Source organism: Sebastes fasciatus, chromosome 20 (genome assembly GCF_043250625.1).
Source record: "Sebastes fasciatus isolate fSebFas1 chromosome 20, fSebFas1.pri, whole genome shotgun sequence".
Taxonomy (NCBI): domain Eukaryota; kingdom Metazoa; phylum Chordata; class Actinopteri; order Perciformes; family Sebastidae; genus Sebastes; species Sebastes fasciatus.
In genome coordinates, this window is record NC_133814.1 from 1,531,167 (window position 1) to 1,555,853 (window position 24,687).

Genomic DNA, 24,687 nt, shown 5'->3' on the forward strand with positions numbered 1-24,687 from the left:
GCCAGAGTAATGGAATGATGAACAACATCAGCTCTTTGCCCTCAATTTACTCCCATCAGAAATTAGAGCCCTTGTTATGCTGTAATAATCATTGCCGCTGCCTCCGATGAATGCCCCCCGTTATTATACATATTCCAGTCAGGGAACAGGACGGCCATGCTCACTCATTACCCCCACAGACAAAATGCGGCGTGATTTATGGCCATGACCGAGGCGTTTGATTGCCTCTGCGTCTGCGGTGCCACTATCAGGAAATGAAGCTCACAGCAGAAATCCAATAAGGAGCACACAGTGCGCACTGAAGTTCTCATCATAATCGTGGCTATTTACAGATTGATATAGCTGTACCGAGCCCTGACATATTCTCTGTTCCCAGTCTCTCGCAGATGAATCAGCGTTTATCCTCATATTACACCCCCCCCCACGCCTACATCTAACCCTCCTTCACCGCTACCTCTCTCTGTGTCTTATTGTCTGCTTGATATGGACAACGAATCACGCCTCTCATTCTGTTTACAACCTCAGAGCTTTGGGAGAATGTCTCAATCATATGCCTTTTAGCTGCTTTTGCTTATTTAAATTTCCATGACGTGAGCCCATTTTCACGCCTCGTGAAACCCATTTAATGGGAATACGAAACAATGTTACACCCTGGCGGGAAATGTACAAATAATTTTTTCTGTGATAATAACTTGTGTTTGATTGTGATCTCAGATTGTGTTCTTTGTGTTTGGTATTCCAGATACTCCGGCAGCCTGTACGAGATGTGGACAGAGACCGTGGGCGAGAGTTCTCAGTACAACCTCAGCCTGCCATTAATCAGCAGGGACCCGGCCACTCAGCTGATCTCAGTCAACTTCAACCCACAGGTTTGAGGAATAAAAACTGATCCCAGACAGGCTGCTAGATGTGTCACTGCTTATAATCCTTTTCGAACAGCCGTGGACAGGATCTGAGTGATTTATTAGTTTGGTGAAATATCTTCCAGTAAGTGTCGTACACCTGCCCGCAGCTGCACAAGAGAGCATAAATCTTTAAATAAAGTTCATCTTTTTAATTAGTTGGGTCAGTATTTCAATTTTTCATTTAAAGGCAGTAACATTGGATCACGCTGCCCTGAAGAATCACTAACCTTAATCTCATTAATCTGACTTTATTGGAAAGTTTTCTACCACCAACACAGGAACTCTAGTACTGAATATTCATGTTTAAAAAATCTTTTTTACTGTGAAAATGGGCGTAAAGTTTTCTAACCCTTAAAGGGGAGATTTTTCTTGCGACTGTCGCACAGAATGCATGCTCATGGAGGATCTCTTGTTGGGTCTCTAGATTATAGAGTACGGTCTAGACCTGATCTATAAGAAAAATGTCTTGAGATAACTTCTGTTATGATTTGACGCCGTATAAAAATATATTGAATTGAATTGAAATGGATTAAAAGATAAAGATGTTGAACACTATTGGCAGCATGTACTGATAAAAACCGAAACTAACTAATAATTAAAGGTCCCATATTGTAAAAAGTGAGATTGTCATGTCTGTTATAGTATGAAGCAGGTTTAAGTGCTATATAAATACTGTGAAAGTATTGAAACGTTCAATATACGGAGAATTACGCACAGCCCATATTCAGAAATTGTGCGTTTGAAACAAGTCGTCAGGATTTCTGTCCATTTGTGATCTCACAAATATACAATATTTAGATCATCACACGGTTTTAAAAGTAAACATTCCAAATGTTTCCCAGTTTATTTCCTGTTGCAGTGTATGTGAATGTCATCAGCTGACAGGAAGTAAACATGGACCCAAGCTGTTGCCTAGCAACGCAATTCCGTTGCAATTCCGTTGCAATTCCGTTGAAGTTGAAATGAGCTAAAACGGAGTGTTTCAGACAGAGGGTAAATACAAGCATATTCAGGCAGACAGTATGAGGAAAATAAAGTTTTTTTTTTAACATTACAGCATGTAAACATGTTCTAGTAGAAACACAAAATACAAGTATGAACCTGAAAATGAGCACGATATGGGACCTTTAATAATTAGTTAGTATTATATACTAGAATTACTATTAGTTGTAACTGTCTTGATATGTCATCCAGTGCTTCTAATTTCCCTTCCGACCTCTTCCTAGCTGGCATCCGTGCTGAGGGAAGTGAAGTACTTGGAGGCCAGACAGACCGATGTCATCCCTGAAACCGCGGTGCAGATCTACACCACCAGGGGCCAGCTGTGGCAGTATGTGGCCAACCTGGAGCTCACCGTGGGCCGATATAACAAGGTTGGCTCAGCTTAGGCTAAAAGCAGATGAGACAGGCTATTACATGGTACATAAACTGATTCACAAAGATGTCACACAGATGATCCTGGTACTTTATCACTCGGCAGTCGAGCCATTTGGCTTCACGATCCACTGAGACACTCTCATAGGAATGAACGGGAGCCTCCAACGCTTTATCCAGTTCTCTTAATACATCTGTGGTTATAATGCCTCGTTTCTACATAGCTTTATGTACGTATGCGTGTCAACCGGAAGTCCATTAATTCCAATGGGAACATCAGTGATCTCCCATGTGTTTGTGAAACTCCTACGGTCCGTAATTTGCCCTGAGCACGTTGAAAAAAATTTAACTTTTGCGGCAGTTAATGGACAGACTGTATGCACTGAGCGCCACTTCCTGTGGAATTAGCGAATTAATAAACTTATTGATGAATAAAATACAGTTATGTGAAAAGTTTGAGGGCATATTTAGCAGTTTTGTGAACTATTTTGTTAAAAGTCGTATGAACCACTAACGTATATACGTATATATATATATATAAATATACTCTATGTATATATATGTAAGCATGCTACCAATGTTAGCTAAATATGCCATTGAACTTTTCACTTAGATAAAATGTAGCTAACGTTATAAATGTGACTCGTCTAGCCTAGATGGTGAACAACAGACAGTAACTCATAGATATAAAAACACCGTGTATTAACTTCTCTCCCATGGTCTCTCTTTCCATCCGTAAACAGATTAATTTCCTTGCGTTGAACACTAGGGACGTAATCCGTAAACGGATTTAAGGACACAAAACAAACTGTGTGGAAGCGAGGCGTTATGCCTCCGTGCCAGCGATAGCCGTGGCCGGACACATTCTGTTTTTGGGTTGTCCGATCGTCTGTCTGTCTGTCTGTCTGTCTGTCTGTCTGTCTGTCTGGACCCATTCTGAATGCGATATCTCAGGAACGCCTTGGACGCAAGGACGAACTCAATAGATTTGTTTGGTGGTCAAAGGTCAAGGTCACTGTGCAGAATGACCCATTTCAGAATAATATATTATATTATTGTATTCTAATTATTATTGATGCATTAATGTGTTCATCACTTTATCATGTTGCAGCTGGTAAAGGTGGAGCTCATTTTAATAACTTTATATACTGCTGAGTAGTTTAATCTATGGCCTAATAAGACATCATCATTTATTTATGTTTTGCATGAATGATCTAAATCTACAAAAGCTGTCAGATAAATGTAGTGGAGTAAAAAGTACAGTAGTAGTAGCATAAAAATGGAAATACTCAAGGAAAGTACCTCAAAATTGTACTTAAGTACAGCACTTAAAGGTATGTACTTAGTTACATTCCAACACTGTGAATACTCGCGGTCCTCAGAGGATTTATCAGGATGACTTTGTTCCATCAGCCTTTAGTGCCACCCTCTGGTCTCATTTCAAACTTTTTACTTTGATATGAAAATCAACAGCTTAACATCTGTATACAAGATATCTGAAATCGGCTGGTTTACTCCACTAACCTCGCCACTTTCAGGACATATTTTGCATTGTTTGCTGCACTAGTGGTGAAGTCGTCTGTATAGATTTTTCATCCTTCCATCAGTCGTGGTGTTTAGAGAGCATTAGAGCCTCGTGGGGGCTGCTATCACAGCTGTAGAGGCTTTTTCTGCTGTCTGATACTATTTCAGAAATGTCAAAATCACAGTATGGATCAGTAGCTCTTTACTCAACTGAACTACAGTGATTTCTGTGCATGCTAATAAAGAGACACATTTACATTTTATTCTGAGATTATGCTAACGATGATGTGCATCGTATGCGTATTCACTTAATGACTTCAATGAAAGAATTAGTACATAAAATGCTTCTCTTTGCACGGACACATAATTGTATTGTTGGTCTTAATGGGAACTGGGCATGGGGCAAAATGGCAATTTCAATAATGTGGAATGAAACGAGAGCAAACACTGATGTAATTAACTCAGCCTCACAGAGGACAGCTACCTCAATGAGATGATTACATTTTAAAAAGCTCTTCATTGCTTCAGGTAGCTAAAAGTTCAAGTCCAATTAAGTCACGGCAACACGGAACGATCCAGAAACAATGACTTTAATGAGGACGACATCCCGTCCTGATGCTCCGGGCTCGGAAACGCCACACAAACGTTCTAATGAAATGATATTTCTGTACACACTTAATGAGAGCTGAAGATCACATCACATCTCTCTCTGTTTCCTGTTTCCGTCTCTCCCACTGTCTGGCTGCAGGTCATGCACTCTGTGCTCGATGTGGAGCATCCTCTGGTCCAGGGCCAGCTCAGGGACATCGACGCTCAGCTCAAAAAGGCAGAGGAGAGTCTGAACTGGAACAGCCAAGGTCAGGACACTAACTGAGAATCATCAGATACTCTGGATTGTTCAAAATAAGTAGTAATCAAGTAGGGGTGTATATAAAGCCCGGAACACACCAGGAACGTCAGGAGCGTGTGGCGGCTGCGTTACCTGTTTTTTTTTTTTCCGGCATTTGTGTTAACACATAGCACCTCTCTTCTAGAGAATAGAGGTCTCACCTATTTTTGACGCGTGTCGCGCGCGTCTCACAGCAGCAACAGACAGTGAAGGTGATCTATTGACTGTATATTGACATCATACCAGCAACATTACTACAGTTTCGATGTCTATCTGTAGAATATGATACAGAGATGAAAAAAAGTAAAGACTTATTTTTAAATCAACATTTCCTGCTTTCATTTCGAAATAAAAGCCCTCAAGCGTTTTTTCTGTAGAAAGAATTCCTTCATTTGTTAACACGAGGCTTTTATTTTGAAATATGTGCCGGACAGTGTTCTAGAACATGCAGTGACTTGGAGAGCTCCATGAATGAATATAGTACGGATTTTAATTGTGGATTATTACTATTATTTACAAATTACCACACGTTTTTTAACCTTTCTTTGTCTAAAATAAATATAAATGATATTTATAATGAAATGAAATGGCCATTAAAAAGCAAACTCTATGTAGAAAGAAAGAGCTGACAGTAGCAGCAGCAGCAGCAGAAACGCAGATGTTGTGAACACATGATGCGTGAATCACACAGCCACCACGCCAAGCAGCCGCCACGCACTCTTGACGTTCCCTGTGTGTCCCGGGCGTAACGGTACACAGAAGTCACGGTGGTTCATACCTCGGTTTAGAATTCACGGTTCAGTGCGAGTTTGGTCCAGCAGGGAAAAAAAGGAATGCATAAGGATTTGTTTGTTTTCATTTATTTTGAACAGACAGTAGTAGAAGTGTCAAAGACAGACAAAGTCCTCCTGCTGGGGACGGAGGGAACATTTTTGCATTTTGAAACTATTTTCATTATAACAATAAGGAACATAGCAAACACTTTCTAACAGTTTCTTCCTCGTTCCGGTGGCACATGTGGGTGATGCCGTTAGCATGTTCGATGTGTTTCCATTCGTCTTAGACACAGCTCTCTCTCCACTGCTGTCGTAGCTTAATTAATACAGTAATTCAAGCTTTACAATATACCTCTCATTTATCCATTCTAAGCTCCCGACCATCAGGAGCAGTTTAAGGTTATGTGACTGTGAATCGTAGACAGCCCGCTCTATCTCCTGAGCCACAGCCATCCCAGTTTTGTCATTACCCTGAGGTTGCCAGGTGTGGTATTATTGTGCATGTGCAGTGACATATACCAGCGTGGGCTGTAGAGATGCTGTACAGAATTGTTGCATGAGCGTACGGATACACTGTTGTTCATTGAGAAATAGTTCTAGCAGTTCAGCATCTTATCCAAGGACACTTCGGCATGCTACCGAGAGTACCCAGGGATCAAACCGCCGACCTTCAGATTAGTGGACGACCTGCTCTACCTCTGAGCTGTAGCCGCCCGCCATAAGAGTTTTCCCAAAATGCTGAACTATTCCTTAAAGTGGTAGTCTACACTATGGGTGATTTTTTGTTTATCTTTGACATCTTGAATGCTAAGTCACCAATTAGAGAGTTAGTCCAGCTCTGTGCCTCTCGTTTCCTCTCTCTGTTCTTAAAGTCTGAGTGGCTGTCACTGCTACCATCCCAAAATACTGCTGTGGAAATGTTTGTGTTTAAACAGCAAATGTTCGAGCTATTTGAATATATACTGTGTATGTGTTTGCTTCTGTATAATATTATAGGAGAGTATATGATGTAAAAAAATAACAATACATACAGTAGTTCTGAGATATGACATGAACAGAGAGGTTTGGAAACAAACATATAAAACAAGAGCAGGAGAGGCGTTCAATCTTTGATAAGCTTTGATTGACACTCTGCTGGCAGGCGTGGTGTTAGTTTCTCTGAGTCCAGGAGTCCCAGAAGAACGTAGCAGAAATGAGAAGAGTATTTATGGTACAACCGACTGTCTGTGGGGACAAACTCACAGTCCATCTGCAGAGCATACACCTCTACACTTATCTCCTTATGCTTTTTGTCAGCTGTAGATTTATTTGGTGGAAGTAAATAGGTTGTCCATTTTCTCCGTACACCTTCTTGCCCTGACAAGCACCGGATTATTAAGTGAAAAATGCATTTGAAGTGAGTTTTCCACTTGTAGGGAAACACAGCATTCATTCCATTTTAGAACTGATAACAGGTTCTCTTGTATATTATCATTGTATGAAGTCCATTACTTTACCCCTCCAAGTTTCTGTAATGTCAGACAGGCTGTCACACTGATGTTCAATGCTGCATTTTATTGTTAAACCAGAAAAGTGCACTCAGTAGTCAACGACTGTAATGTTTGATTGAATCAATACAAACCACTATTGCCCCCCCCCCGTCTAGACCGCAACGCTTTTCCCTCCCACATCTCACGCCAACAGATCCGCTCACAGCTTAGGTTTTTCAATAAAGAACTAGTCACTTGTTAAAGGGACTGTTTGTAACTTCTTACACGTATAAATCATTGCGGGTCAGTGTCCCATGCATGCTCGCGTGTGTCTACGCTGTCCAGACTCAGACTCCAACACAAACTACACAGAAGCACCAAAACCTCTTGGTTGTATCTAGTGAAGCCCGTCTGTTAAACAGTGTTGGCCGCGGTCGGAGGACGCGGGGGAGACCGTAGCTTTGGTCTCCAGGACCGGAGTCTCTGCTGTACTCTGCTCCTCTGCTTGCCTTCACTCACACACAGCACTCGTTCTCGCTCTTTCACTCCACCTCACGTGCATGCACGCACACTCCACGCTGCAGAAGAGTTAGTTTAGCTCGGAGAATATCTAGTGAATGTACAGTGGACGTTTGTGCAGAAATAACTGCTGCAGCTCCTCCAGACCAACAGAGGTTTCCCGTGTCTTACATAGTCCCTTTAAACATACTGTATGCATTAGCTGTGTTTTAGTCATTTTTTCATAGATGTTCTGTTCTTCTGACCTCTAAACCACCATCTCCATCATCCATCACCCTCTAGGTATTTGGCAGTATATCCAGGAGGTGCGAGACTCCATCTGTGACCTGGAGAGCCGACTTCAGAGGACCAAGGACAACGTGGAGGAGATCCAGAGCTGCATGAGGTCCTGGGCCAGCCCCATGTTTGACAGGAAGGAGGGCAAAAAAGACTCGCCGCTCAGCCTGGAGGACAGGGCTGAGAGGCTGGACAGGTTCTACAGTCTGATACGGTCCTCTGGAGAAAAGATCCACTTCCTGCTGAAGGTGATTAAAAAGGTTTCCTAGTGGCTGTGTGACATGTCACTCACATTTCATCATTCTACGAGGTCCAGATTGATCGGCACAGATAGGACCTTTTACAAACTATTGTTATTGGTGGAACCGGGTTCCGATAGCGGCCGACAGTTACGTAGCCGCCAGTCACGCGTGACGTACATCACCGTTTTGCATGGATTCTCCATACACATAATGAAGGCAAAATATCTGTGTGCATGTGATTAACTTCTGATCATAATCTAAACAACTGTTAAAGACCCCATGAAATGGGATGGCACACTTTAGGATCCTCTTTACCCCGGGAATGTTTACAATGCATTTAATAACGTGCAGGACACGCAGCAGAAGTGATCCTGGCCAGTCATACCCCACAGAACAGCACATCGCCCATTTATTTTATTTATTTATTTAGATACTTATTGCTTTGAGTTTGATCAGTTCCAGATTTATTGATTTATTTATTCAAATATTTATTACTTTGAGTTTAATCAGTTCCAGATTTATTTATTTATATATTTATTACTTTGAGTTTGATCAGTTCCAGATTTATTTATTTATTTAAATATTTATTACTTTAAGTTTGATCCATATTTATTTAGATATTTATTACTTTGAGTTTGATCAGTTAGAGATTTATTTATTCATTTAGATATTTATTATTTTAAGTTTGATCAGTCCCAGATTTATTTATTTATTTAGATATTTATTACTTTGAGTTTGATCAGTTCCAGATGTATTTATTCATATAGGTATTACTTTGACTTAGATGTCAGTTCGTTATATAGTTCAGAATCAGAATCAGAATCAGAATGGTGTTTATTGCCAGGTGTAAGAGGTATACACTAGGAATTTTCTTTGGCTTTGTTGGTGCAAGACAAACAGTATAATAACAAAAGAATAGATAAAACGTTAAAATAAAATAAGAATAAAATGTACAATTTACAAAATAAGCTATAAACAAAAATAAACATGATATAAACAGATAGTGCAAATATTGAGAGTTTGTATTATAGTCAAAGATTGTCAACAATGTAACATTTTTTTTGTGGGGTTGGGGGTATTGGCCGATTGTCATGGGGCTTTTCCGTGGTCCAAACTATCGTTATTATATTGGTCTTTAAGAATCCCATATTGATCGACCTCCACTACGAGGTTATTATGAAGTCAGCGGCTTTGCTTTGAAATCTTTCCAGTGATTTCCAGATGTGGTCGAGATGATGATTGTCAGGTTTTGTCACGTCCTAGAGCAATCTGGAGCTGCTGGACGCCGAGCAGACCTCCGAGGAGTGGAAGGCCTACGTCGAGTACGTAGACGACATGATCATAGACGGATTCTTCAACAGCGTCGAGCGCTCTCTCAAGTTCTTCCTGGATAACACCGGTAGGACAAACGATACACAGAAAAATCACTAAAACTACTATTTGTTGTGATGTTAGTGGTGTTGCTGCTGTTGTCTCATAGCCAGAATGTTGCAGGCAACCAAAAATGTAATATCAAAAATCATCATCATCATCCAGCACTGACTTGGACAGCTTCCCAGCAACACGTCCTCAGGGGTTATGATGTCAATTGGGTGTCCGCCTGTCTTGGCTGTGGACATAAAATAGATCTGGACTTTGTGGCTGGCACGAGTTTAGTCAACCAGTTTAGATAGACTGGGATGCGGTTCAAGATGTGGTGGACTGTTGCCAGACTGCTGCTGTGTCCAGTTCTTCTTCTCCTCCTTGCTCCACACGTTCTTTCTCTCCTACCTCTTCTTCTTCTTCTTCTTCTTCTTCTTCTTCTTCTTCTTGTTCTTCTTCTTCTTCTTCTTCTTCTTCTTCTTCTTCTTCTTCTTCTTCTTCTTCTTCTTCTTCTTCTTCTTCTTCTCCCCCCCATTGTGTGGGTTCAAAACGTCTTCTCTGATTAGGAGTGAAGTGACTTGAGGACAGGCAGCTATGACAACAGTCAGCCATCCTCTGCAGGTTGAGGAATGAAACTTCACTACTTCCCTTCTTGCACTGTTTTCTTTAGCCTGAAAAACACAAGACCATCTTTTATGAAGAATTATATAACAGAATTATTTTTTTGAAAATTTGCCACAAACATTTTGGTTTAAAATTTTAAAATGATATCGACCCAATGGAGAATCCCGTCCCTCCATGTTCTAGCAGCTGTAATATAACATTATGTCTGGTAGATTATTAGCAGGGACCCGAAACTCAGTGACTCGTTTTGTGAAATCATCTTTGTGTCTCGCATAAATCTACTGAGAAAATCCCTGAAATAAATGATAACCAAAGCAGAAATAACCTCTATGTTCTTATAAAGGCTCAATGGAATAGATGCATATAACCTCAACTCAAGGTCTACTTATTCCCTTGTTCTGGAGCTTTTGGTCATATTGCTCAGTCTTCATCAGCACATGAGGTTTATAATTTGGGGAACACATTCGCTGAAGGTTTTGAACAATGAATGAATAAATTAATGTAATATTTTGCAGAATTTCCAAAGTAACACAGACATTTCAGTTATTAAGACAAATCCATATGTTGTACTGTAGTAGTGTTAGTGTAATCCCTTCCTTTGGGTGCAGATCAGAGAGCGGTGGCGGCCCCTCTATTTGAGGCTCAGCTGGATCTGAAGGTTCCTGACATGGTGTTCGCTCCATCTCTGGAGTTTGGGGCAGGAGACGGTTTCTTTGAGCTGGTGGAGAGCCTCATCAACGATGTGTTCAGAATCTCCTCACTGGTGCCCCGCCTCGCCCAGCATAGCCCCTTCCCCCACTACCAGGTACTGATGCTTTGATGCAGCTTCAACATGTAGAACTTCAGTCTCTGAAATGCACATCACTGCCATCAACGTGTCCCCTCAGGCTGACATGGAGGACATGGCTGATCTGGCAGACATGCGTCATCTCCTAATGGAACTCGTGCAGGGTGTCATGGCGACGTGCTGCGATTTCCGCATCTCTCTGGAGCGCTACAGCTACCTGTATGTGGACGACAGGAAGGAATTCATGCGTCAGTTCCTTCTGTACGGCCACGTCATCACCGGCCAGGAGACGGAGGTTTACGCCGACGACGGCGTCTCAGAGAGCCCACCGACACTGGAGAACTTTAGAGAACAGGTGGACCGGTAGGTATAGGTGGAGTGGAGTGTGAGCGTCTGTTTGTGTGTATCTGTGGTCATTTTTAGGATTTAGAATCAGTGGTTTTGTATTTGAGTGAAGGTTAAGTTAAGGTTGAAGAACAGTTTAAACAAGCATTAAGTTGAGCTTCCCCTAACCTGACTGAAACCTGTTTGCCATCATACTGTAGGTATGAAAAGATCTACGAGGAGGTGCAGGGTCTGGAGCCGGTGCACGTGTTCCACGGGTGGATGAGGGTGGATGGACGTAGCATGAAGAGTGCCTTGCTCAACATCATTAAAAAGTGGAGCTTCATGTTCAAACAGCACCTCATCGATCACGTCAACAACAGGTGAGGTACAACTTTACACAGTCTTATTTGGTCTGGTATGACCAGTAGCTCCTTGTTGCTAATCTTAGTAAGCTGCTGTGTAACTTTTCTGTACTCATGCTACTGGTAATCAATTAATGAATTAATGATTAATTAACATGAATAGTGAAAGTGCAAATGGGATTAGAACATTATGATAGAAGTATATGATGGTGATCCCCATGCTCTATTATGTCTCATAAGTTGTTGCGGCAATTTTTGGGTTGATACCATTTGTTACACAGATTTGGTGCTAAATTTAAACATTTCTTTTACCACTGGAGAATTAATAAAAATGATCAATAATCCCTCCAAAATACCAAATTAAAACACCAAGACCTTGAGGAACACCATAGAAAAAGACATGCTGTGATTTGGGATCAAAACTTTTAGAATTTGCACTTCTGTTGTGTAAACTGCTCAGAAACCCCCTTATTGTCAATGTAGCTAGGAAAGCCATCCATCCTCTGAATGCTCTAGGTCTCTAGTCTGATCCATCCATCCTCTGAATGCTCTAGGTCTCTAGTTTGATCCATTCATCCTAAGAATGCTCTAGGTCTCTAGTTTGATCCATCCATCCTCTGAATGCTCTATGTCTCTAGTTTGATCCATTCATCCTCTGAATGCTCTAGGTCTCTAGTGTGATCCATCCATCCTCTGAATGCTCTAGGTCTCTAGTTTTTGGCTGTAAAGTTTCATGAGGCTGTGATTATCCTAGAGGTCACCACAGGTCATTTTATACAGTGAGGTCAAGTTTAAAAGAAATGGTCTCACTACAATGAAATGTCTCCTATGGGGACTTACATCATCACACATGAATACAGTTTGGCTCATGGATCATCAAGAGTCTCAGCTTTACACTGAGACCCAATATATCCAATTCCAAGACAGAAATATTCAAATACACCATTTTAGAATAGGCGAGAATAACACATCTATACTGCATGCAAAAAACTGCATGTGATGATCATAAAGTGGGCATGTCTGTAAAGGGGAGACTCGTGGGTACCCATAGAACCCATTTTCATTCACATATCTTGAGGTCAGAGGTCAAGGGACAGTTTTTCCTCGTATGTTCTTCGTAGCGTTATTTAGCGTTCCTCCCGACATGCTAGCATGACCTGGTTGGTACCAAATGGATTCTTTAGGTTTTGTAGTTCAGATACCAGCAACTTGACTCTAGCTAAAACTGAGCCTGCTACAGCCCCTGAAAAACGTAAAGTTGTCCGAGGCCGCCGGCCCCCTTAAGGATATGGAAGAGGTTAATGATCATTGTCATCCATCCCCAGTCTGTCAGATCTGGAGAAGTTTATCAGTGTGGCTGAGGCTGGCCTGAGCCAGCGGGTGGAGGAGGGTGACTATGGCGGTCTGGTGGGGGTCCTGGGTCACCTGCTGGCTGTTAAGGAAAGACAAAACACCACAGACGCCATGTTTGAGCCCCTGCAGCAAACCATCGCTCTGCTGAAGGTCTACGAACAGGAGCTGCCTGACGTGGTCTACAGACAGTTGGAGGTTAGGACTGATGTTCAGTCGCTGACGCTCTTTTTTCACGAGCAAACATTCTTTCTCCGGTTTCTTTCATAGTGTCGTCCATCTCTGTTCTGCGCTCTTCCCAAATCATCATCTGTCACTCCTGCCCTCCCTCCTTGCTTTGACCTCCCTCTCTCTCTCTATATCTATCTGTTTACCTGCAGGAGTTGCCAGAAAAGTGGAAAAATGTGAAAAAGCAGGCTGTGTTAGTTAAACAGCAGGTGGCGCCTCTGCAGGCCATCGAGGTGGCCAGCCTGCGTCGGAAATGTGCTTCGTTCGACGTGGAGCAGCACACCTTCAGGGAGCAGTTCCGCAGCAACGGGCCCTTCAGGTAGAATAAATATTGGCTGTTAAGCCTCTGAGATTTTGTTTGGGACCACTTTACTTAACAGCTCCATGTATCATTTACAAGCAGTATATAAACATTGAATACATGGTTTATTAAACACTCTAGTGTAGTTGTTAGCAGATATGAGGACACGTATTAATATGGACTATAACTCCTTGTATAAATCATTCTGTAACTGATTACACCTTGGAGAATGTAAGTATGTCACCTTTCTGCCTCCTCACCTGATAATAGTGTTATCTCAAGGCTCTAGCATCCGACAAGGCTAATTGAATCTTAACATAATGATAATTAATTCATAGGTAGAGATGCTTCGTCATAATGTCTAATTGTCAGATTAGTTATGTGTGTAATCGGTCTCTTAATAACCTGGTGATTATTTTCCCATTAATGCCATGGAAGTCATTGTTAATTGTCACAGTGTGCAGTTAGCGCTGGAGACTCTGGTCTGGTTATGCTGCCGCCAAGTCGGGCTTGGCAAACTGCAGCCCTTCATTACCTAAACACAGCCTGATTTATACTGGGCTTCTGCAAATGTGTGTGTGTGTGTGTGTGTTGATGGGCGCCTGTGTGTGATCATGCATTCGTCCAGGTTTGACAGCGAGAGCCCTTACCAGATGTTGGACGCATTCCACCGGCAGATCCAGGAGCGGGAGGCAGTGATGGCCTCCCTGGTGGAGTCTGCCAGCCTATTCGAGGTCACCGTCTCCGAGTACAAACAGCTCCGACAGTGCAGGTGAAGCCCGAAGACGGAAGGAAGGAAAATACCACAAGCACGTGCCAAATTCGAAACTAATGAGCCGTTATAGCAAGAGATGCTCTTTTACGCTCCCAGTCAGTATCTGAGGGGTTCCAGTTTTCATGCTGATTTAATTCACTTTGTCCTCTCTCTACTCCGTCCCCGAGGCGTGAGGTGGGCCTGCTGAAGGAGCTGTGGGACATGATCACCGTGGTGGAATCCAGCATGGCGGCATGGAGGATGACTCCCTGGAGAGACATCCATGTGGAGGACATGGAGCTGGAGTGCAAACGTTTCTCTAAAGATATACGGGGGCTGGATAAAGAGGTGAGGGAAGAGGATAGAGCAGGGTATTTAGTTTAAAAAGATGGATAGGAAAATAAATCTTGAATAACTGATATAAATATGTAACTTTCAATTGCATTTGACCGTTTGCTTATCCCCTCCCATGAACAGTGATTTTCCCATCAAAGCATTAGCCAAGCTTAGGATTTCTCCACGTGTTGAAACGGTGTGCAGTGGGCTGTAGTAGGAGTAACAGAGTAAGGTTATTATGGAGTTTTCCCCCAATGATGCCAAAAACATTCTGCCTATAAAAGGGGGGTGTCAAAACCAAAAACACAAGAGCAAACATGTAAGAAATGGATTAAACGTAATGGGTTTAACTGCTCTCACGTAATCTGCAACTGATAGCATGTAGCCTATGGCTAACTATCTTATGAATTCCTACAATAATAACATAACGTTACTTCCAAAGCCAAGGAGTGTATCAGTAGCTAACTACATTAGTTTGAAGCCCTGTTCATAATAGAAATCGGTGTGGAAGCAGTGTCAATTTAAAAATGTTCAAGTCCAGAAAGTGTCAGTTTGTCGTAGTATCATATAGTTTAGTGTGAAACCGCTCAGTGAACTACATCTCTCATCTCTCACAATATACGTCACCAACACTAGCTAGCTAGCTAACTTAGCTATGTTCCACACACAGATGAATCGTTATCTGACTTGATGTGTTTTATCAGAGACTCCTGGTCTTTATATCAGTCAGGAAGAGAAAGAAGGTGCTCTTCTAATGACGTATTTTCACAGTCTTGATACTTGAACAGTTTAACAACAAACTGAGACTTTCTGGATTTACACAATGATGTTTTAAATGTACAAACACCATATGTGTGATTCATGGAGAAATTCATATGGGATCAAAATAACATTTATCCCTCTCCGTTGACTACTGTTCATAGTTTTTCTGAAATAAGGTCACATGGTCCAAAGGAAGGGGCGGGACTTCGGCTCTCTTAAGTTTTCTCTTAGTTTAAACCAGCTCCAGCTGCTTTATCCAAGATTGATAATTACTATTTGCTAAACACATCAGTCACTCTAACTCCTCCTAGAATCCTTTTTCTAAGTTAAAAGTGAAAACATACAGTTTGAATAGATGAATAGGTGAGCTAAGCATCCACACAGTGTTACGTTAGAATGAAATAACAGTCTTACATTGTTCTTATCATACTGACCATTAGCTTAAATAGCTAGCTAGTTACAGCTAATAAAGTCTGTCAGTGGTCAGTAGTTATTTCAGCCATCCAAGTTGACGATTGCTGGCTAGAAATGTTAAGCTGCTTTTGTCCACGTCTGTCTGAAATCAAAGACCCACTATTTCAAAAACGATGAATAATATCAAGGAGTGATGCTGCCCCCATTATCACTGTAAACTGCATTTCTGCCATGCAAGAACATAACGCTTGTCAGGCGTAGCAACAGTAAACAAGGAGGTCTGGGCTTAGCCAACGATCGTTTGGGAGTTCAGTGCCTTGCTCAAAGGCAAAGAGTTTGATAGAGAATCTGTATTTACTATCAGCTGCTGCTGGGAGTTACAGGCCCTTGAGCAAGGCTGGGAAGCACTGAATGTGTGTCAGTACATGAATGTCAACTTCACTGGAATAAATAAAAGCCTGGAGCTGCCTCGTCTCCGTCAGAAGCCCTTGTACTGATTCCCGCCTTTGTGTCTGGCAGGTTCGAGCGTGGGAGGCGTTCACAGGCTTGGACAGCAGAGTAAAGAACCTCCTCATCTCCCTCCGGGCCGTGGCGGAGCTCCAGAACCCGGCCATACGAGCCCGACACTGGCATCAGCTGATGGCTGCTACTGGAGTCCGCTTCACCATGGACGAGGTTCCCAATTTAGATATTAAAACAATTAGAACATACTGCAGATATAGTTCTGTATTCATGAACTGAATATTTACTACAGTTTCTATTTTAGCTTTCTGTCGCAGCTCTGTCTGCATCCTCACTGGGCCTGTTTGTTCTGCAGAGGGAAGATCAGATGAGGGTTGTTTCTACTGTTTGTACAGCCAGCTGTTTAGTTTGTACAAACGTGTATTACAGAGACTAAATTAGCTTTATAGAATAGTCTTATAATTAGCGATGCACCGATCCTACTTTTTCAGTCGATCCCTGGGCCGATACCGAGTACTGATCCGATACCAGTGTTTAATTGGCGTTGAAGTTACTGAGATCATTCTGTTATGTGTGTTAAATTAGCAGAACTTTTATTTATTATTAAAATAATAAATCATACACCAGTAACTTCATAAAAAATCTTCAAAATGAACAGAAATTACAATTTAGGTGTAAACCTTTTTAATGCAGCAACAAATTGGTCAAAACTTAAACAGGAATTAGAATTGCAGTATATAATGTATATAGTATACAAACATAGCATTTCATTTAATAGATCGGCCCCATTGTCAACGATATCCGATCCAGCTATTTGAGACAGTATCGGACCGATATCCGATCCGGTACCACTATCGGTGCATCCCTACTTATAATGTACTCACAAACTCACTGATTCACATTTAGCAGGTTGCAGATTGTCCACAGTCAGAGCAGTTTGATACCTGCTAATCTGCGCCACCCATAGGAAAGGAAAGTAGATGCAGCTATCTACGGGGAAAGACAGTAAAACCTGCTGCGATTTGAATCCTTTACAACCCGCCTCCCTTTTGAGGGTGGTCTGCTGAAATAATAAAACATTTTACTATTTTTTATCTTTAGACTTTTGCAATAAAATTGGACATAAAGTTTTGAAGGATTTCTATGTTGTTGGCCTGCTTTAAAGGTAAGGAGACTCCATATGTACAGGCATTGTACCTAGAATAGTTTTACAACAGGCATTCCTTTTGAATATGCCCCCAGTGTTGAAAAAGTTGAGATTGTAAACTATCGATATTACATGCTCATATTCATGTGACTTTTCACAGCACTGTCCTGAGCTGAACGACGAACCGTTTTCACATAATTAACCGTGTCTTGGTTACACAGGCTGCAGCCAGTGAAAGTTTGAAGTTGATTAGATTTCTGTGGCTACAAAACTGGCTGGCAGAAATGTACTCAGCTGTAGCTAATTAATGTTAATTCTTTGAGTTGGCCAAACAAAAACTCCACATCACGTTGTTGTTTTAAGTGGATCACCTTGAAAAGCTCTGAATTGAGACGTCAGGATTTGGGAGTGTGAAGCGGCTCGTCCTGTCAGTCTGGGACGCTATCGCAGCTTCAGCAGCTTCAGCAGCTTCAGCAGCTTCAGCAGCTTCAGTGCAGAGCTGTCAACAATATCACCTGTCAGTAATATATAAAAACTTAACAAAAACATAGATGGCCAACTATTAAGCTGTTGAATGTCATGCTTATTTTGTATTTTTTGGAGTAGTTACTAATGTAATATCTTAATAATAATCCTCCCGCGGTCAGGAGGCTGAGGCAGGAAAAGCCAACACTGGGATCAGCATTGATTCATGGAGAGACCTTCGTCTGGTCAGTTAACATTACTGCCAAGCAGCTGAAATATAGAGTGATATTGTGCATTTAGCTGACGTGTGTCGCCTCACTGTTTTGAGCGATGCTCGTTCATGTCTATGCAGAGCAAGCACAAGCGCGAGCATGAGCAACAGGAAGCTGACTTTCGTTGACTTAACAGCCACAGGTGTCGCTGTTAACAAGCATTTCTGATTCTTACAAACAGTCCCTTTAAACCACAATATTTTCCTTAAACTCAATGTTCAAAAGTCAATGCCTATTGAAAGAGGCTGGGACACGATCTTGATCTCTGGGGTATAACACATGCACGGTGTAACTGGAGCTGCGGTCGTGCGTTGCTATTGGCTCAATTTCGGCGAGCGCAGACCAGATTTTACATTTGCTGTACCATAAAGATGTGACGTGTGACCTCTCCTCTTTTTACCCTGCTTGCTGCGGGTGGAAGAGGTTAACGCCTGGATACTGCCACTTGCAGGCGGCGAGTGTTACCGCTGCAGTAATTGTCATCGCCTGCAGGTGAAACAGGTGTTGCAGAAGCACTTCATTTCCTTGCTTGTGGGTGATGCAAGTTGGAGGGAAACTGCAGGTGTGAACCCCTCCCTCACTGCAGCTCTTCAGTTTGATTATAATGGCTGCTTTCTACTGCTTCACATTAATCACACTGTGTCTCCTTGTTGAACTGAAACCAGCGATCACAGCTGGTGCTCACCAGTAATATGCTACTAATGTTATCGTTTATGATATAGTGTGGCTCAGATGAATTGTGTTTTCTCTGAGCAGGAGACCACTCTGGCTGACCTGCTGCAGCTGAACCTGCACTGCTTTGAAGACGAGGTGAGAGGGATTGTGGACAAGGCTGTTAAAGAGATGGGAATGGAGAAAGTCCTCTCTGAGCTCAACTCCACATGGACAGGTACAGGAAGTACCAGACAGTCCTTTAGTCTGTGGTAGCACTCTTTCAACATGAGAGTTTTTCATCCTGCCATCCAGAGTTTATGACCCTATTGACGGAGTGTATCGATCCCGTCCAGGTATGCAGTTCCAGTACGAGCCCCACCACCGGACCCGGGTGCCTCTGCTGCGCACGGACGAGGAGCTGATCGAGACGCTGGAAGACAACCAGGTGCAGCTGCAGAACCTCATGTCGTCCAAGTACATCGCCCACTTCCTGGATGAGGTGTCGTCGTGGCAGAGCAAGCTGTCCGTGGCGGACTCTGTCATCTCCATCTGGTTCGAGGTGCAGCGGACATGGACCCACCTGGAGAGCATCTTCATCGGCTCAGAGGACATCCGCTCACAGCTGCCTGAGGTGACACACTGAACAGATAGAATCACACTCAAGTCAAGTCAATTTTATTTGTATAGCACAATGTCACAAATCACGAATTTGCCTCAGGGGGCTTTGAATCCCATTCATGCAAACACAGTTAATTATAGCTCTGTAGGTATACATTACATCACTGACAAGCTCATATGCATGCAGGCCTTGACCTGCGCCCTTGTCGTTGCCATATGAAGCCATATGTTAATTAAGAATGCATTAATTGGCTCATACTCCTAGTTTAGGAGCTGAGATTATGCACCTTTTTAATTGCTCTCATAACATCGGGGCTGTGCTTAAACCCAGATGTTTGCTATTAAACCTCTGATTCCATCCTCTCTCTTTTGGGAACATAAATCCCCTGGCCGGGCTCCCTTGTGAAATCCTCTACAGGACTCCGGGCGCTTCGACGGGATTGATGCCGATTTCAAAGAGCTCGCAAATGCCGTGCATCAAACGCCCAACGTAGTGGAGGCCACCAATAAACCGGGCCTGTTTGGTAAACTGGAGGACATCCAGAGCAGGTGAGAGTTCTCTGTTTCTACTCCTTATGTCTGTTATCAGGAGCACTCTTGTACTGTACGGGGGATTAAACTTCTCACACACGGATGCACACACTGACTCACTCTGTATTTCTCTGCAGGCTGTCTCTATGTGAAAAAGCTCTGGCAGAATACCTGGACACTAAGCGCCTCGCCTTCCCAAGATTTTACTTCATCTCTTCAGCTGATCTGCTGGACATCCTGTCCAACGGGACCAACCCACACCAGGTGGCTCCACTAATTTTTGCTAGAGGGGGTAGCAATGCATTTTATGCTTCAGTCTGTTCAATCAGAAAAAAAAACGAAAAAAAAAACTTTTGCGCCATGCGTAGCACTTTTTATAAGTTGCTTTTTAACAGTTTTCCTGAACCATTTTCGACTGCACCATTTAGCTCCTCTGCTGAGTGCTGTTGACTTCTGTAGTACCCGCAGTGTCCACACGGGGGCAATGTCACTCGCAGTTTTTTGCAGCCTGCTCCAACCTCCATCATCAGGACATTGTCTTATGCATTTCCACCACGGAGAAATAAATCAGCGTTAAGCACAACTTGCCACTAAATCTCTCTAAAGAGGAAGTTAGCAGGCATGCTGCAGAACATGGGTCCTGCCCTTTTATAAATGAGTCTAAAAAACAGTAATGAAACGTTATTTATTTGCGCGGCAGCACAGAAAATACCAGTCAGACCGTGAGCTGAGTGTAAATCGAGCCCGAACTGAATGTGCCTGTTTTGTTTGCTCAGGTCCAGAAGCATCTGTCTAAGCTGTTTGACAACACGGCTAAGATGCAATTTGAAGCAGATGGAGAGGGGAATCCTTCTAAGACTGGTCTGGGCATGTACAGCAAAGAGGAGGAGTATGTCCCCTTTAATCAGCCCTGTGACTGCACTGGACAGGTAAAACACACCCACAATCATTTATTCACGTCTGAAATTGTGGAACCATAACTTGTGTAGGTTGAGCTAAATGCCAAAGACATTTATTATCTTCATTGGACTTCCTGCTGACAGTGGCACTACAGCTGTCTGTAGATGGATGTAATAGATGAGGAAATTCACTTACCTGCCCCTTTTCTGTAATGGAAGAATATATATATCAAATATAGATATCACAACCCACAATAAAGGAGGCAAGTGGAATTGAGTCTGTCGTTGCCCTGGGGTTTTGCATATCAAAGCCCATAAATCCATTAATTTTCCATTACATCCCATAGTATTTGCCTGACTCCACTTCCACGCTAATGCTTATTAATGACCTCATTAGGGTCCATTGATAAGAGAGCCCGTCGGTGCTCATGTGACACACATCGCATTACATTTATTCACAGGCCCGTCTTTGTGTTTTGGTGTGTTTTGTTTAAGGTGGAGGTGTGGCTGAACCGAGTCCTGGACAGCATGCGCTCCACGGTTCGACATGAGATGACCGAGGCGGTGGCGGCCTACGAGGACAAACCCAGAGAGCAGTGGCTGTTTGACTATCCGGCTCAGGTAAACAGGCTCACCGGGATGTATGTAGAGATTTAACTGACGACGCTCACTCTGGAGGGATTTTTCCCGTTAGTCACTTTATCCAACATCTGATGGATTAGTAGCATAATCATGTCTATGCCTCTCGTAGATATTGCAGTCCAGTGCACACAGGCACTAATGCTTTACATACACAGTTTGCAGCCAGACTCTGTTGAGCATTTTGAACAGCGAGAAAGAGGAGGGGAGGAAGTAAGAACAAATATGTGTGATAATGGAACACATAATGGTCCATACCTGGAAATGCTGTTTTTCTAAAAGTATCTGATGCTCTGACATCACTCACTCTGCTGTCTGAACATTTCAGCTCACAGAGAGCAGCAATAAAGAAAACAGATTCAGGACAGTGGGGCAGTGTTGGCCTAAAGGTTAGAGAAGCCCCTCCCTCATTACCACCACTGAGGTGTCCTTGAGCAAGGCCCTTAACCCCTACCGCTCCAGTGGAGCTGCTCAGTGGCCAGCAGATCAGACTCTGGTTGTACTGGGCAGCTTCCAGGTGTGAATGTGTAACTGTGTGAATGAGATCAGGGCGTTCCTGAAAAAGAAAGCATTGCTCTCAGTGAACCTCCCCATTAATAAATAAAGGTAAAAATGACTTAAGATCAATAGTGTTTACTTTAGAAATCCTCCTAACTTCTCCTGACTGCTCCTCCTGACTGCTCCTGACTGCTCCTGACTGCTCCTGACTGCTCCTGACTGCTCCTCAATGCTCCTCACTGCTCCTTACTGCTCCTCACTGCTCCTGAATGCTCCTGACTGCTCCTGACTGCTCCTCACTGCTCCTGAATGCTCCTCCTGACTGCTCCTGACTGCTCCTGACTGCTCCTCACTGCTCCTGACTGCTCCTGACTGCTCCTGACTGCTCCTCACTGCTCCTGACTGCTCCTGACTGCTCCTGACTGCTCCTGATTGCTCCTGACTGCCCCTGAATGCTTCTCCTGACTGCTCCTGGCTGCTCCTCCTGACTGCTCCTGACTGCTCCTCCTGACTGCTCCTGACCGCTCCTGACTGCTCCTGACTGCTCCTGACTGCTCCTGACCGCTCCTGACTGCTCCTGACCGCTCCGGACTGCTCCTGACTGCTCCTGACTGCTCATGAATGCTCCTCCTGACTGCTCCTGAATGCTCCTGAATGCTCCTCCTGACTGCTCCTGACTGCTCCTGACTGCTCCTGACTGCTCCTCCTGATTGCTCCTCCTGACTGCTCCTGAATGCTCCTCCTGAATGCTCCTCCTGACTGCTCCTGACTGCTCCTGACTGCTCCTGACTGCTCCTGACTGCTCCTGAATGCTCCTCCTGACTGCTCCTGACTGCTCCTGAATGCTCCTCCTGACTGCTCCTGACTGCTCGTGACTGCTCATCCTGATTGCTCCTCCTGACTGCTCCTGACTGCTCCTGACTGCTCCTCCTGACTGCTCCTCCTGACTGCTCATGACTGCTCCTCCTGACTGCTCCTGACTGCTCCTGACTGCTCCTCCTGACTGCTCCTCCTGACTGCTCATGACTGCTCCTCCTGACTGCTCCTGACTGCTCCTGACTGCTCCTCCTGACTGCTCCTCCTGACTGCTCCTTCTGACTGCTCCTGACTGCTCCTGACGGCTCCTGACTGCTCCTCCTGACTGCTCCTGACTGCTCCTCCTGACTGCTCCTGACTGCTCCTCCTGACTGCTCCTGACTGCTCCTCCTGACTGCTCCTGACTGCTCCTCCTGACTGCTCCTCCTGACTGCTCCTGACTGCTCCTGACTGCTCCTGACTGCTCCTGACCGCTCCTGACTGCTCCTGACCGCTCCTGACTGCTCCTGACTGCTCCTGACTGCTCCTGACTGCTCCTGACTGCTCATGAATGCTCCTCCTGACTGCTCCTGACTGCTCCTGACTGCTCCTCCTGATTGCTCCTCCTGACTGCTCCTGACTGCTCCTGACTGCTCCTGACTGCTCCTGACTGCTCCTCCTGACTGCTCCTGACTGCTCCTGACTGCTCCTGACTGCTCCTCACTGCTCCTGACTGCTCCTGACTGCTCCTGACTGCTCCTGATTGCTCCTGACTGCCCCTGAATGCTCCTCCTGACTGCTCCTGGCTGCTCCTCCTGACTGCTCCTGACTGCTCCTGACCGCTCCTGACTGCTCCTGACTGCTCCTGACTGCTCCTGACTGCTCCTGACCGCTCCTGACTGCTCCTGACCGCTCCGGACTGCTCCTGACTGCTCCTGACTGCTCCTGACTGCTCATGAATGCTCATGAATGCTCCTCCTGACTGCTCCTGAATGCTCCTGAATGCTCCTCCTGACTGCTCCTGACTGCTCCTGACTGCTCCTCCTGATTGCTCCTCCTGACTGCTCCTGAATGCTCCTCCTGACTGCTCCTGACTGCTCCTGACTGCTCCTGACTGCTCCTGAATGCTCCTCCTGACTGCTCCTGACTGCTCCTCACTGCTCCTCCTGATTGCTCCTCCTGACTGCTCCTGACTGCTCCTGACTCCTCCTGACTGCTCCTCCTGACTGCTCCTGACTGCTCCTCCTGACTGCTCCTGACTGCTCCTCCTGACTGCTCCTCCTGACTGCTCCTGACTGCTCCTGACTGCTCCTGACTGCTCCTCCTGACTGCTCCTCCTGACTGCTCCTGACTGCTCCTGACTGCTCCTGACTGCTCCTCCTGACTGCTCCTGACTGCTCCTCCTGACTGCTCCTCCTGACTGCTCCTCCTGACTGCTCCTCCTGACTGCTCCTGACTGCTCCTGACTGCTCCTCCTGACTGCTCCTCCTGACTGCTCCTGACTGCTCCTGACTGCTCCTGACTGCTCCTGACTGCTCCTGACTGCTCCTCCTGACTGCTCCTGACTGCTTCTCCTGACTGCTTCTCCTGACTGCTCCTCCTGACTGCTCCTCCTGACTGCTCCTCCTGACTGCTCCTGACTGCTCCTGACTGCTCCTGACTGCTCCTGACTGCTCCTCCTGACTGCTCCTCCTGACTGCTCCTCCTGACTGCTCCTGACTGCTCCTGACTGCTCCTCCTGACTGCTCCTCCTGACTGCTCCTGACTGCTCCTCCTGACTGCTCCTGACTGCTCCTGACTGCTCCTCCTGACTGCTCCTGACTGCTCCTGACTGCTCCTCCTGACTGCTCCTGACTGCTCCTGACTGCTCCTGACTGCTCCTGACTGCTCCTCCTGATTGCTCCTGACTGCTCCTCCTGACTGCTCCTCCTGACTGCTCCTGACTGCTCTTGCTAACGTACTGCCCTCCAGTGAAGGGAAGCACAGCTTCAGAGGTGGGATTTAATCTTGATTTAAAAATATTTACTTTGGCCAACTAATTAAAAGTGTTACTATGACTGAAAATATTACTTCAGCATGTTATTAATGTAATCTTTAACATACTGTATATCTAATTATTAATTCAA

At 44.3% G+C, this 24,687-nt stretch overlaps 1 protein-coding gene across 4 annotated transcripts in view; it reads left to right on the forward strand.

The window, feature by feature from the left end:
• dnah9 (dynein, axonemal, heavy chain 9) overlaps positions 1-24,687 on the forward strand; it is a 181,282-nt gene that overhangs the window by 15,937 nt on the left and 140,658 nt on the right. The window contains exons 12-30 of one of the 4 annotated variants that reach the window (XM_074620497.1): positions 743-869; positions 2,132-2,278; positions 4,552-4,660; positions 7,739-7,980; positions 9,238-9,373; positions 10,569-10,765; positions 10,848-11,110; positions 11,293-11,454; positions 12,762-12,984; positions 13,167-13,333; positions 13,944-14,087; positions 14,258-14,417; positions 16,101-16,256; positions 18,684-18,816; positions 18,935-19,212; positions 19,618-19,748; positions 19,868-19,994; positions 20,507-20,659; positions 21,125-21,250. In XM_074620497.1, coding sequence (XP_074476598.1) covers positions 743-869; positions 2,132-2,278; positions 4,552-4,660; positions 7,739-7,980; positions 9,238-9,373; positions 10,569-10,765; positions 10,848-11,110; positions 11,293-11,454; positions 12,762-12,984; positions 13,167-13,333; positions 13,944-14,087; positions 14,258-14,417; positions 16,101-16,256; positions 18,684-18,816; positions 18,935-19,212; positions 19,618-19,748; positions 19,868-19,994; positions 20,507-20,659; positions 21,125-21,250 — 3,181 coding nt within the window. Of the gene's footprint in view, positions 1-742; positions 870-1,704; positions 2,043-2,131; positions 2,279-4,551; positions 4,661-7,738; positions 7,981-8,892; positions 9,145-9,237; positions 9,374-10,568; positions 10,766-10,847; positions 11,111-11,292; positions 11,455-12,761; positions 12,985-13,166; positions 13,334-13,943; positions 14,088-14,257; positions 14,418-14,549; positions 14,633-16,100; positions 16,257-18,683; positions 18,817-18,934; positions 19,213-19,617; positions 19,749-19,867; positions 19,995-20,506; positions 20,660-21,124; positions 21,251-24,687 lie in introns of those variants that run through there. The other 3 variants (XM_074620498.1, XM_074620499.1, XM_074620500.1) reach the window with 3 other exon arrangements.